Source organism: Balaenoptera physalus (assembly GCF_965194825.1).
Source record: "Balaenoptera physalus genome assembly, chromosome: 10".
Lineage (NCBI taxonomy): Eukaryota > Metazoa > Chordata > Mammalia > Artiodactyla > Balaenopteridae > Balaenoptera > Balaenoptera physalus.
In genome coordinates this window covers 72,146,620-72,162,500 of record NC_138889.1, presented here as the reverse complement: position 1 = coordinate 72,162,500, position 15,881 = coordinate 72,146,620, and the positions used below count along the sequence as shown (strand labels likewise).

General features: G+C 33.3%; 1 protein-coding gene across 1 annotated transcript in view; it reads right to left on the bottom strand.

Moving 5' to 3' along the window:
- The window catches only part of PDE3B (phosphodiesterase 3B), a 180,756-nt gene that overhangs the window by 29,887 nt on the left and 134,988 nt on the right, over positions 1-15,881 (bottom strand). The window contains exons 6-11 of the mRNA XM_082475998.1: positions 12,632-12,833; positions 11,985-12,061; positions 5,456-5,607; positions 4,241-4,378; positions 3,139-3,250; positions 729-842 (exon numbers count right to left, since the gene is read on the bottom strand). Of these exons, the coding sequence (XP_082332124.1) occupies positions 729-842; positions 3,139-3,250; positions 4,241-4,378; positions 5,456-5,607; positions 11,985-12,061; positions 12,632-12,833 (795 nt within the window). The remainder of the gene's footprint in view (positions 1-728; positions 843-3,138; positions 3,251-4,240; positions 4,379-5,455; positions 5,608-11,984; positions 12,062-12,631; positions 12,834-15,881) is intronic.

The window sequence follows — 15,881 nt, the reverse complement described above, 5'->3', positions numbered from 1 at the left end:
TGTAACTGAGCAAATTCTGTCCTGATTTGTGTGTGTGTGTATTTTATTGGAGCATTTCTCCTCTTTTCTTTTTTTTAATTTTTAAAAATTTTGGCCACACAGCTTTTGGGATCTCAGTTCCCCCACCAGGGATTGAACCCAGGCCATGGCAGTGAAAGTGCCAGACCCTAACCACTAGACCACCAGGTAATTCCTGTCTTCCCTCTTTTATAAACTAGAATAAGAGAGCCATGAATGTTATAATTCATTATGTTTGTATAAATAGTTACATTTACGAGGAAACAAAATTTGAATGTTAACAAGTTTTTTAATATCATTATTTAAATACTTATGTGAAGATTTTAAACATGTCCACTTTTGTTGGGAATGTCATATATTTTAAATTTACATGATATACCTAAAACAAAAAAACTAAGAATTGAAAGAAAAGCAAAGAAACGATTATCATAATATTCAGGATATTGGCTACCTCAGTGAAGAAAGCAGCACTGTGGGACACAGAAAAGAAACATGGTAGATTGAGTAGTACTGAATCTTAACCTCACTTTTAAGATGGGTAGTGGGTTTCCTAATTTGCATGTCATTATTCTTCAAAATTTACATAGTCCTTTATATATACCAAAGTTTACTTAATAAAACTTTTAAGAGAACAGAGATAATGAAATGAGATAGTTTGATTTATTCTTCCTAATCAAATAATTAAAGGAAATATTTATAGAAGGAAGTACCTGTTTCATTTCCCGCTCCATGATCATTGTGGATCTGCTGTAAGCCAGGAATTGGCCGTGTTGTCAGATACCAAACAGCATGCAGGACATCTGTGGCATGTATACGATTGTGATCTAAAGTCACCAAAATGTTTTATAAAAATGATCATTCTGTTATTTTTAACATAGGACATTTTAAAAAGTACTTTCTAGTCATACTGTATCCTCATAAATAAAATATATGGCTTAGAATAATTTCCAACAATTATGTTTTTGTTTCATCTTATTTTGTAAAAGTTTCTTGATGTGTTAAAAAGTTTTCTTTTAAAAACTTTCACATATACTATGAAAACACAGTAAAGGGGTCAAAGAAAAGGCAGCATTACCAGGGCTAATTTATTTAAGGTTGCTTTTTTTTTTTTTTTCTGGCCAGTCTGCGAGGCTTGCGGGATCTTAGTTCCCATACTAGGGTGGGTCCCTGCAGCAAAAGTGCCAGGGAAATCCCTACAGTTGCTTTTTTGTGGCTTTTAAAAATATGCAAATAGTGTCTCGGTTATGGAGACCCATGTTTGCAAACAAATCAATTTCTGCACAAAGGCACATACAACAATTAAAAATTCTGGATACTTGGACAGCCGCCTCGCCAATAGATAAGAAATAACTCTCTCTCAGGCCTGCTATAAGGATTACATGTTAAAAGGTATATACCTTTATATAAACATCCAGAATAGTGTCTGACATGTAGTACATGATCAATAAAACACTGGTTTACTGAAATACCACTATGTGAAAAGGCAAGACCTACAAGTGAAACCCAGCTTTGCTATTTCCAGTTTTATGATCTTGGGAAAGATCCTTCTGAATTTTTACTTCTCACCTGTAAAAGGTAGATAATACAACCTTTCCAACAAAGATTAAATGAGATAACCTTTGTGAATCTAATGATTATAGTCATAACTGATGTTTCAACAAATATTTAATGTATACCTTCCATGTAGCATTAGCAAATGATACAATACTGAATGTTTAGACTATAGATATGATGTCAACCCACTAGGATCTTATTATTAATACAATCATGACCTTTTATTGACCATTTACCATGTGCCATGAATTTTGATATGTGCTTTACATTATTATCACTACCTATGGGGTAGGTACTATTGTTATTCCCATTTATGAATTTGGAAACTAAAATTTAGAAAAGTTAGATCCCAGTGACTTTTTTTTTTTTTTGGCTGCTCAGCGCGGCACGTGGGATCTTAGTTCCCTGACCAGGGATCAAACCTGTGCCCCCTGCAGTGGAAACACAGAGTCCTAACTACTGGACTGCTGGGGAATTCCCCAGAGACTCTTGTCTTAACCAATACATCCTAATTGGAGGTGACCGTGAAGACTCCCCACCATGGCTTTCTTTTTTCCATTCCCCTGCCCTTGAAGTCCACCTTAAAATATCACTTTATTCCATTTATAAAATTCAGCCACTTTTCAGAATGCCTACTTTGTAAGTGGTAATTATAGTACATATAACACACATTAAATTATTAAGCATCACCATTATTTATGAGGCCAATTTAAGAAAAATTTGCTCTCTATATATTTCCCAAAAGTGTGTCCAGCTGTAGGTTAACTGTAGAATGAATCAACACATAAAGAAAATTGTGCCATTTCCTAATATAAAATTAAAATTCTATTGTGTCATAAAATCAAATCGCCATTAAAAATTATTCCACAGGGAATTCCCTGGCGGTCCAGTGGTTAGAACTCCGTGCTCTCACTGCCGAGGGCCAAGGTCAGTCCCTGGTCGGGGAACTAAGATCCCACAAGCCGTGCAGCCAAAAAACAAACAAAATTATTCCACAAATCAGGACACAGTTAAAAAACAAATTCTATGGATAAATTTTAAACATTTTAAAGTAAAGAAATTTATGAAACTCATGACTTAAAATTACCAAACATTTGAAAAGGTACTCATATGAATAATTGTTAACATAGAGAGATGTATACTATATTACATGAAAAAGCAGATTATAAATAGGTATTAATATTATGATTCACTTCATAAAAAATAAGTATGTATAAGAAAAAGTCTTGAAGGATATATACCAAAATGGGTTTTTTTGGTTTTTGTTTTTAATTTTTTGGCTGCACCGCACGGCCTGTGGGATCTTAGTTCCTTGACCGGGGATCGAAACCAAACCCCATGCATTGGGAGCATGGAGTATTAACAACCGGTCCGCCATGGAAGTCCCCTAACAAAATGTTAACAGTAGTCAGTGTAGGAGGATGTAGATTTTCTTTTTAAATTACTATTTTCCAACTTTTCCAAACATGCAATTTTAAAAGTGTTTAAGGGACCATCTGAAGGGAATTTATAAAGAATTTCAAAACCAGTATTATTTCAACTTAAATAATATATCTTGATACTTACAAGGAATGTCTCGATAACCATTTTCTAATGCATGAAAGTAGTTCATGAATTGTAGAGTAGGAATTTTAAATATCTCCAATAAGCCAGTGTCTTGAAATAGGGTATACATAACCTAAATGTCAATTAAAAGAAAGTTCGCTTTAAAAATCGGAATTTCTATTTCTAGTGAAATATAATATGTTTTTGTGATTTGCATTTGGGAAAGTTAACCATGTATATGCCTTTAACTTAAATAATTTATTAAAAACTTCCCTACAGTGAATTCTTTCCGAAATATGAAAAAGGAAGATACCTCCCTAAAGCCCTTGAAAACCAAAGAATGATTATCATATCATGTCCCAGTTTTGAAATTTTTCCACTCTTCCCTTTAGCTTTTCATTCACAATTTATTGAAAGGCATATGAATTGTATTCTATTCTAGTCCTAGGTGTTAAAAGAAGTCAGAACAATATATTTATCACATTTCTGTCCCTAAAGAATTCAATGTGATAAATTGTGTGTCCTCTACATAATTTATCCTTATGTTCTCGCATTTCATAAATAAGATACTTTGGAGTTAATGAGAGTAATATTTCAGGAAGGTTAATCTGATGCTGCTGTGTGGACCCACCAGGAAGAACTTTGAGTCTGGGTGGTAAAATGGAAGTATTTTTCCATGGTTCTAGCATGAAATGGACCATTTGGCCTTGGGTAAAGCACAGGGAGGACAGGTGAAAAAGATGAAGCATAAGTTTCAGTCCAAAGAACTAGATCACCTTTCACGTCCTTTTCAACCTCAAGATTTAATAAAAAGTAAATCTTTATTACTTCTTTAGTGTGAATTAAATCCCATTATTATGGGCAAATAAACTACTTTTCATATAAATATATATAAAATTATGAAATACTTTATATACATAATATTTGTTTTTATATATATGGGTTTATATATCCAGGTTTCTCTTTTCAAATTTTCTATTGAAAATTTCATTTGTGAAAAAAATAATTCAATGAACAATGTTGAACTTGTACCTAAACCAATATTATACATCTTTAGATTTTGCTTTTTATAGATTCAAGAAAAAAGTAACTTATAATAAAGCAGTAGAGATTTGAAACAAACCTGACTGAGGATCCTTCCTGATTTCTCTCCCATCTTTTCTACAAGTTCAAAAATTTGAAAATTCCAGTTACTCATATTTTCTATTAATGAGTCATAACCTTCTATTAAAATCAGGTCCCGTGATGCTTCTTGTTCAATCTGTACATGTAGGGGAAAAAAAAAAACCAAACCAACTTAACCTTACTTTTATAAATATTGTTAAATCCATAGCTAAATGAGAACACTTAAAAATGAACACTATAAAAATGGTCAATATTATTTTCTATAATGGTTATTCTCAAATATAAATTGTACTTCCTATTAATTCTCTTTGTAGAATGTTATCTTCAGACAAATATAAACATATCTTCTAGGCATAAAAAGACTTATTGGTCTTTACACTACTTTTATAAATAAAACTATTATATTTCCAAAACACTACACAAATCTAAAATCCATTATTTTCATTTTGGAAGTTACAGGTATCAAAGCAGACAGAAACTCATATCCTTAAACTGACATTTATTACTAGGATAACTTCCCAAAAGAAATGGATGGATTTTTTTTCCCTAAAAAGCTTAGATTTTGAACTTTAAGAACAAAAAAAATATTAAGAACAAAAAACCCCCTACAATTATAAGTAGGGTATTTTCATTGTTTTTAATGACTATGCACATACTTTATTTTTTCATATTTTAACACATACAATGAAGAAAAAATCAGCATAGAAAGTAATATATTGACTATAAAACCAAATAAATGTGTTCATTTTAAAATGAATGCACTTAGTTATTCTAGGATGATGAGTTTAAATGTAATTATTTTTAACCCAAGGTTTTCTTTCTTTTTTTGTTTTCAATTTGGGTATAGTTGATTTACACTGTTGTGTTAGTTTCAGGTGTACAGCAAAGTGATTCAGTTATACATATACATATATCTATTCTTTTTCAGATTCTTTTCCCATATAGGTTATTACAGGATATTGAGTATCATTCCCTGTGCTATACTGTAGGTCCTGGTTGTTTATTTTATATATAGTAGTATGTATATGTTAATCCCGAACTCCTCATTTATTTAAAGAAACTCTATTTTCAGGTGTTAATAGTGACTTTTCAGTAAAAATTTTTTAAAAATCATTATATTAAAAACCTTGTTCTGGGCAAAAATAATAAACTTAGTACTAACTAATAATATATTTCACCTTAACATAATCAATATTGAAAGTTTATCTTTTACATTTGGTTGCTCTTCATTCTGTGCCTCTTCTTTTAGGTGATTATCACCTTCCCAAAGTAATTTTCTGCAGTCTCTGTTCTTTGTTTCCACTTCTTGTTGAGCTTCCGTAAGGTTGAATGATGCTTTTGAGAAAACGGTATTGTCTTCATCACCTTTCAAAAAGTATTTAAAGTAATAAACAAGAATAAAACATGTCCTATATGAACAGTTTTATAAGAAAAATTTGTAAAAAGTATTCAGATAAATTGAACCATACTGGCATTCAATCTAAATTAATGACACAATTAAGTTGTATCTTGCTGGACCAGTTGGCCCAGGTACCTTGTCCTCAGGCAATATTTCACCTGATATAGCTACTCATGGATGAAAGAGAGGGTGGAAATTCATTATAAAAGTGAGAAACTGAAAATGTCAGTCCCTCTCAATAGGAAATTTTTTTAAAACCAATTTCACGTAAACTACTTCTAATACCTGAAATTGTTTGAGTTTTGGATATGAAAATTCTAAACTCATAATTATGGATGAGATTAAGGCACATCTAAAAATTAGAACAATGTTATGAATTGTGAGTTATTTCTCTACCAATGTGATTAATTAATAATACTTTTTCCCAAATTACATGGAAAAGGGAAGCAACATTGGTAGCTACATTTCATTCATTCATATGCAAAAAAATATTCATAGTCATTCTATTTGTAATATGCTAAACAGGAAACTTTTCCAAAACACATCAACAGTAGAATAAATAAACTGTAGTGTATTCACACAATTGAACACTACAGAGCAAACAGAAGAAACTACAATCACATGCACCAATATGGATGATTTTTAAAAATACAATGTCAAGTGAAGGAAGCCAGACACAAAGGTATATACTCTGCAATTCTCTTTATGAAAAGTTCAAAAACATATCAAAATTGACACACATGAGTACTGAAAGACAGGATAAACATTATCTTTGAGGGAGATTCCTGGAAGCAGGGCATGAGAGGAGGTACTGGTAATATTTTGTTTGTTGATCTGGGTGCTGATTACATATGTATATTAGATGTATGAAAATTCATCAAGCCACAAACCTAGGATTTATTTATTTTTCAATATGTAGGGATTTTTAAAAATAAAAGTGTTTTTAAGAGTACTCATTCGAGTTGACTTTCAGAAGAACTAGGTTGGTTGGTTGGTTGGTGGATTTATTTATTTATTTATCTTGAAGTCTAGTTGATTTACAATGCTGTGCCAATCTCTGCTGTACAGCAAGGTGATTCAGTTATACACATATAGACGTTCTTTCAGAAGAACTAGGTTTAAATCCTGATTTTTGTACTTAATAATGGCAAGCTTTTCCCCCTGTAGAATGTGGATAATAACACCTATTTTACTAGATGTTACACATAATAGGTGATCAATAACTGTCAGTCAAATCTGAACCTAACACACTGAATATACTAAAAAATCATTAACTGATCATGATCAGGAAGTATTACCCTTTGGAAAACATTACTTTTCAAATGTTTCCAAATGGACACACTTATTTTAAGAAAATTTAAAAATTCAGATTATTCAACTGTTCTTGGTAAGTTAAGGCACTAACTACAATTATATTCTAAAATAGCCGTCAATCCAAAAGTTGTTGACATTTGAAGTACATGATTTACTTTTTAATGATCTAAATTCCTAATAACTGTATCTTATAGATAATAAGAAAAACAGATGAAATAAATATAGCAATTTCTTCTCCAAAGATGTCCACAGTACTATCTCTTATCCCACATGCATTCTTTTGAAATGTATTCTTATTGCTCCATCAAGAGAGCATTGTTTCCCAACCCCCTGGAATCTGGACAGGCCACATGACTGCTCTGATTAACAGAATATGACAGAAATGACAACTCTGTCTGGTCTGGGTTGAGCCATTAACTGACTGGCAGCTTCCATAGCCTCCGCTTTTGGCCTCCAGCCAAAATGTTGGAAGAAGACCAGAGAGAGGTCATATTTAAATGGACTGGTCAATAGCCAGCAGACACATGAGACATCTTGGAAATTCAGTCCAATCAGTCCTTTGGATGACTGTCACCCTTGCCAATATCTGACTGCAATTACATGACAGCCCTCAAGTGAGAATCTCCCAGCTGAGACCAGTCAATGCAAAGAACTGTGAGAATTAATAATCTGTTGTGGTTTTTAAAAGGCTTTATTGAGTATAATTATATGCCATAAAACCCACTCACAGTAAGTGTATAATTCAATAATTTTAGTAAATTTAGACTTCTGCAATATTCATGACAATCTAGTTTTTTTGTTTGGCCCAGAATTTTTGTTATCATCATTATCTTCAAAACACCTGATTGCTTTGGTCTTTATATTCAAAAAAGTCTTTTTTTAATTGAAGTATAGTTGATTTACAATGTTGTGTTAATTTCTGCTGTACAGCAAAGTGATTCAGTTATACATATATATACATTGTATTTTTAAATTTTTTTTATGTTTTGGCCACGCTCTGCGGCATGCAGAATCTTAGTTCCCTGACCAGGGACTGAACCCGAGCCCCCTGCAGTGGAAGTGTGGAGTCTTAAGCACTGGACTGCCAGGGAAGTCCTACATTCTTTTTTAATATTCTTTTCCATCATGGTTTATCACAGGATATTGAATATAGTTCTCTGTGCTGCACAGTAGGACCTTGTTGTTTATCCATTCTATATATAATACTTTGCATCTACTAACCCAAACCTCCCACTGCATGTCTCCCCCAAACCCCTCCCTCTTGGAACCACAAGTCTGTTCTCTATGCATGACAGTCTGGTGTTAGAACATTCTCATCACCTCAAAAAGTGCCCTTATGCCTCTTTACAGTTCATCCTTATTTTCACCCCAGGCAACTGCTATTCTGATTATTGTCTCTGTAAATTTGCCTTTTCTAGAATTTCATATAAATAGAATCAAACAATATATAATCTTTTTAGCTTAGTTTTTTTCACTTAGAATAATGTTTGGAAGTTTATCCACGTAGTAGCATGTATCAGCAGTTTGTTCTTCATTTGTTAAATAGAATCCCATTGTATGAATATACCACATGATATTTATTCATTTACAAGTTGATGGACATTTTGATCTTTTCCAGTTTAGCACTATCATGAATAATGATGTCATAAGCATTCATAATCCTGTCTTTGAGTGCTCATATGTTTTCTCCCGAGTAAATTCTTATCCATGTTACTGCTGGGTAATACGGTAAATTTATGTCTAACTTTTTTGTTTGTTTTTGTTTTGTTTTGTTTTTGGCTGCACCACACTGCATGTGGGATCTTAGTTCCCCAACCAGGGATTGAACCCACACCCCCTGCAGTGGAAGGGCAGAGTCTTAACCACTGGACCACCAGGGAAGTGTCCATGTCTACCTTTTAAAGAAACTGTCAAAATGTTTTCCAAAGTGGGTTTACCATTTTACATTCCCATCAGCAATGCACAAGTTCAAATTTCTCTGCATCCCTGCCAACACTTGGTATTGTCTGTCTTTTTGATTATAGCTATTCTGGTTTGAGTTTACTGGTATTTCACTGTAGTATTATCTGCATTTCCCTAATGACTAATGATGTTAATAATTTTTTCATGTGTTTACTACCCATTCATTTATATCCTTCATATCCTCCACCAAAAGTCTTTCACCAAAATATCTAAAATCTTTGCCTGTGTTTTAATTGAGTTGGTTGACTTACTATTGAGTGAAAGAGTTATATATCATGGATATAAGACCTTTATCAGATGTATAATTTGCAAATATTTTCTCCCAGTCTGTGGTTTGTCTTTGATTTTCTTATTGGTGTCTTTTGAAGTGGAAATAAGTTTTGAAATCAGGTAGTGTCAGTCCTCCAAATTTGTTATTTTTCCAAATTGTTTTGGCTATTTTAGGCCATTTGTATTTCCATGTAAATTTTAACACCAATTTGTCAATTTCTACCAAAATAAGCCTACTGGAATTTGATCAGAATTGCAATGAACTTACAGATCAATTTGGAAGAATAGCCTGTTGACAGTACTGAGTTTCCCAATCTGTTTGCTATGCAATGCCTCTCAATTTATTTAGACTTTCTTTAATTTTCTCAACAATGTTTTATAGATTACAGTTTATAAATCTCCTACTTCTTTTGTTAAATTTATTCTAACTTTATTCTTTTTGATACTATTATGAATGGAAACATTTTCTAAATTTCAATTTTTGATGGTTCATTTCTGGTATATAGAAATACAATTGATTTTGTACTTTGATCTTGTGACTTTGCTAAACTTGTTTATTGGTTCTAATAATTGTGTGTGTGTGTGTCTGTGTGTGTATTTGGAATTTTCTACTAATGATCTGTGAATAAGGACAGTTTTATTTCTTTATTTCCACTCAGGTATCTTTATTTTTTTATCTTTCTAGAAATTTTCCTGGCTAGAACCTCCAGTACAATATTGAATACAAGTGCTGAAAGCAAAAATCCTTCTCTTATTCTTTTTTTTTTAACATCTTTATTGGAGTAAAATTGCTTTACATTGTTGTGTTAGTTGCTGCTGTATAACAAAGTGAATCAGCTATACATATACATATATCCCCATATCCCCTCCCTCTTGCTTCTCCCTCCCACCCTCCCTATCCCACCCCTCTAGGTGGTCAAAAAGCACGGAGCTGATCTCCCTGTGCTATGCGGCTGCTTCCCACTAGCTAGCTATTTTACATTTGGTAGTGTATATATGTCAGTGCCACTCTCTCACTTTGTCTCAGCTTCCCCTTCCCCTTCCCCATGTCCTCAAGTCCATTCTCTACTCTGCGTCTTTATTCCTGTCCTGCCCCTAGGTTCTTCAGAACCATTTCTTTTTTTTTTTTTTTTAGATTCCATATATATGTGTTAGCATACGGTATTTGTTTTTCTCTTTCTGATTTACTTCACTCTGTATGACAGACTCTAGTTCCATCCATCTCACTACAAATAACTCAATTTCGTTTCTTTTTATGGCTGAGTAATAGTCCATTGTATATATGTGCCACATATTGTTTATCCATTCATCTGTCGATGGACACTTAAGTTGCTTCCATGTCCCGGCTATTGTAAAAAACTTCAAAAAGAGTCATGTCCCTTCTCTTATTCTTGATCTTAGGGGGAAAGCATCAGTCCTCCTCCAGTAAGGATGATGTTAGCTCTGTGTTTGTTTCAAAGATACCCTTTATCAGATTGAAGGACTTCTCTGATATTACTGGTTTGAGTGTTTTCATCATGAAAGAGTGTTGGATTTTGTCAAATGCTTTTTCTGCATCTAGATAGATTATCGTGATTTTTCCCCCTCTTTAATGGGGTGTATTACATTGATTAATTTTCAAATGCTAAACCACCCTTGCATCCTGGCATAAATACCAATCAGTCATGGTATGACATTTTATCTGTTGCTAGATTCGGTGTGCTAGTATTTTGTTAAGGATATTGGAAATGTTGGTCTATAGTTTTATTTTCTTGTAATGCCTTTGTCTGCTTATGGTATCAGAGTAATACTGGTCTCATGTATAGAATGAGTTGGGAAGTTTGCCCTCCTATTTTTTAGAAGTTTGTGAAGGATTGGTCTTTTTTCTTGTTGCTTTTTAGTCCTTTAAAATGTAAAACCTCAAAACTATTAAATTGTACACTATAAAAGGGTGAATTCTAAAGTATGTGAAGGGATTGATATGCACCTTAACCCCTGAAAGGGCCTATTTCTGGTTTACCTTTATTCTTAGGATGCAGTACTGCTGAGTTTACCAAGTTATTCCTACCACGGCAAGCCTTCAATTCCAATCTTTGTCTCCCTAGTCCTATGAAGCTACCAAAAGGGACTGCTCATTCTATCAGTTACTGGCCCCTCTGGAAGCAGCAAACACCCTTTTGGTAGCCCCAAACTTGAGACTCACTTTCTTGGATTTCTGTCCTCCTCCAGGTCTTATACTGGAAATTCTGAGGAGCTTGTTAGTTCTTCAATGGCTTCAAGCAGATTTTTTTGTTGTTGTTAATAACTTTTAACTTTTCTAGCTACCTTCAGGGGATATGATGGTCTGAGTTACCTAGTTAACTATTAGTGGACACTTGGGTCATCAATGTTTTAAAGTTATAAAACAACTATAACTTTACCACTAACAATATTTCTTGTTTGAGGGTATGTTTCAGAATAACATAATTAACTAAATTTTAAAACAACTCCTTTGTGTAATTATTTAAAAATGTATGCAAACCCTTTTGAGCTAAGATTATGCAATTTAAATTTCGAGGTTAATATAGTTAATTTCACTATTTATGAACACTAGCCATAACATAAGACTATATTCATTCGTACAGCACATTTTTACTCTTCAAAATACTTTCACCATCTATTATTTATAATTTGCTAATAACTCCTCTGTGAAGTAAAAAAGATTATAATCTTCATTTTAAAGATGGATAAACTAAAAAACTCATTCATTTATTCATTTTAAAAAACAATGTAAGAAATTGTTCTTAAATTTAAACACACGTGACTTTTGCAGTCTCACCTGACTTTTCCCTGTGGCAGTCTGTACCAGACTCTGGTTCAGATGCTGAAGCATATTTCATTATTTGATGTCCACAGCTTATAAAATAAAACAGATAAATATGTGTATATGATAAGTGAGGCAAAATTTTTTTACCTAAATACAATCAGAAAATCTGGTTATTTTTTAACTGCAAGATCCCAACTGCAAAATATCCTAATATTCCAATCCCTCTATAAACTTAACAGGCTTTATCCTAGAAAGCACCTGTGTCCCTATGAAGGAAATAACATATTTTGTAAGTAACACTGAGATCTGAGGTAAACACTTATTACCATCAAAGCAGAAATGAGAACAGACACCATATGAACTGGGTACTGTAAATAGGTACTAAATTAGTACATACTAAAATAATTCTCATACATTTACTGATATCTTATGATGGATAAAATACCACTATATTTCACTTCAGATGGAGATCATTTAGCTGGGAAATGAATAATGGCACTGAAATGAAAAAAAAATTGTTTAGAATAAAAACTACTAGATGAAGAAGAGGATATAGTATTCATTAATCATCTAGTTATAATACAGAATGAGAAAACTGGTAATACTTTATTAAAATAACCTATATTTTGAAACAAATAGTAAACACTTGGGAAACTTACCTGTTACATACATTGCTATCAGAATTTCTAAGTTGCTGATAAAAATCTGGTGAATTGGGTGCATTGCTCAGAGATCTGTGTAAAATAACACTTGGCTTAGTAAGAAAATCAGCAGTGTCAGGAAATTCTATAGGCGATCGGTTTGTTGGAGAGCCAGCAGACATTGGTCCATGACTGGGAGAATTCAGGCCGGGTAAAGCACCTAAAAAATTGAAAGAGAAGAAAGAGATATGTATGTATGTATGTACTGATATGTACGTGTTTATTGTCTGTGTTTGGGTGTTTATAAAGAGCGTTTTCCTTCTTTAAAGAAAGCAAAGTATTTACAGTTAAATGACAAACTAGATTTCTACATGGAGCTATCTTCAAGACCTTCTACGAATTCAGGCAGAATATAGACCATATTTGCCATCATTGATGACTGTGGAATAAACACCCTGTGGCAGGATGGCACATAGTAGGTAAATACTAAAAGTATAACTAAAATGTACATAATATGTGGCACAAGTTTTCCTAATTCATATTGGTCTTTAACATTTTGTGTCCCTACCAGCTTGATTATCCACATGAACAAAAGCATCTTTACCAAATTTTACTGAATATTTTTCAATACAATAAAATTCATTTTTATCAAAGAACCAAAGTTCTCGATAGCATTAAGCAAATTAAGCATATGATAAAATTATATTAACACAACAGCAGATCCCTTTAAAAAAATCCACATCTTTCCAGCTCATTCATTCATTCAACAAGTATTTGAGAGCCTATTATATGCTGGAAAATGTGCAGTGTTTCACAATGGAGAAGAAGATGCCATACCTACAACTCAATGAACCTAAAGTCTAGTGGAAAATACAAACAAGTGCTAAGTGTTAAAATAAGGGGAAAAAAAGAGTGCTTCAGAAATACATCCCTAATCCTATTGATTTACTCAAGAGCCTTTGCTGGGTGCCTTGAACTAAGGGTATATCTGGAGAGGTGTAGGTGGATTTAAAACTTTATTTTGAAATAAAGATCCAAGTAAAGTGTGAATCAGAGAGGAAAGCAAATAACAGTTGTTAAGGTATTATGGTATTTTCAGACATAGTTACAGATGTGTGTGATGGTTAATTTTATGTGTCAACTTGGCCTGGCTATCATGCCCAGTTGTTTGGTCAAATTCCAGTCTAGATGTTGCTGTGAAGTTATTTTTCAGATGTGATTAACATTGAAATCTGTAGACTGAATAAAGCATATTGCCCTTTATAATGTGGACTGGCCTCATCCAATTTGTTGAAGGCCTTAAGAGAAAAGACTGAAGTCCTCCAAAGAGGAAGGAATTTTCCCTCCAGATTGCCTTAAGAGTCAAAACTGCAACATCGACTCCTGCTAGAATTTCCAGCCTGGCAGCCTGCCCTAAAAATTCTGGACCTGACAGCCCTCTCAATCTGGCGAGCCAATCCCCATCAGTCAATCAATCAATCAATCACTCCCCACCCCATGTATATGTATGTAAGTATATACATATGTATGTAGGTATATACACATGCACGAACATCCTATTAGTTCTATTTGTCTGGAAAACCCCGACGAATACAATGTGTTATTTTATTTAATCTTCATGATAGCCCTGTGAGTTAAGTAGCATTTTCATTTTACATGTGCAGGGCTGCCAACTGCTGTTCTATCAAACTGATTTGTTTAGAGGCTCCTATAATTTCATATAATGTTGGGGCTGAAAAAGATTTTATAAATAATCGGTCAAACACTTTAATGTTTCAGAAGAGGAAACCGAGGACTAGAAAGGGGAAGTATCTTTCTTGTCAAAATAATAACAGTTAGTTACTAACTGGAGACTAAAGTCCCAATTTTCAGCATTCTTTTTTCTATTATAATACTGAGTGTCCAAAACCCTGACAAACAGGCTGAGAAGAATAAAGGATAGCCTAATTTTAGGGTAGAAATTTCATATAACATAGAAAAGCTTCGAGGAGAAGACAAAATGGTAAAGAAAAACCCAGCAACCCTTACAAAATACTTTCTACAATACAGATTCATCGTTTTTATTATAAACCTTTTAAATTGTGAAATATAATAACACTCATACAGAAAAGTTGTAACAGGAATGCTCACCACTCAAGCTAAAACATAAAACATGGCCAGAGATCAGAAACCCATGTCCAATATCTAATTCCCCTCCCTCTCGTTAAAGGAAAGCATTACTTTGACTTTTATGGTAGTGTTTTTCTTGCCTCTCCTTATATTTATACCACATATGTATCTCTTTACAGATTAGTTTTGCCCTTTCTTTGAACTTTGTAAATTGAATCAGATAGTATAAATGCTTTTATGCCTTGCTTACTTTACTCAACATTTTAAAAATGTTTCACATGTTCATTCATTTTGAATGACATATAAAATTGTATGTATGAATATAGCACAATTTTATTTCTCTGTTCAAGTACTGAACTGCCAAATTGTTTTCCAAAGTAGCTGTAGCATTTTACTTTCCAATCAGTGATGTATGAGTGTTCCTACCTCTGAAGATTTTTCCAACACTTGTTATACTGTCTTTAGAATTATAGACATCTTAGTGGGTGTGAAGTCATGATTCCTCGTGGTTTTGATTTGCATTTCCCTAATGACTAATGATGCTGAGTATCTTTTCACGTGGTTAGGGCCATTTGTATACCTTCTTTGGAGAAACATCTATTCAAATCTTTTGCCAATTTTTTAGTGAGGTCATTTGTGTGTTTATCATTGAGTTTAAAGACATCTTTGTCTATCCTGAATACAAGTCCACTGTTAAATCGTAATTTGCAAATATTTTCTCCCATCCTGTGGACTGTCTTTTCACTTTCTTTAGGTGTCTGTTGAAGTAAATACAAATGATTTAATTTTAATGAATTCCTATTATCAATTTTTTAAAAATATTGATTTATTTATTTGGTTGCACTGGGTCTTAGTTGCGGCAGGCGAGCTCCTTAGTTGCGGCTCACAGGCTGCTTAGTTGCAGCATGTGAACTCTTAGTTGCAGCTTGCGTGTGGGATTTAGTTCCCTGACCAGGGATCGAACCCAGGTCCCCTGCATTGGGAGCACATAGTCTTATCCACTGCGCCACCAGGGAAGTCCCCCTCTATTATCAATTTATTTCATTTATGGACTGTACTTTTGGTGTCTACGAATATCCAAACTCAGAGAGATTTTCTCCTGTTTTCTTCTACAAGTTTTATGGTTTCACTCTTATATTTGAGTGTATGAGCATTTAGA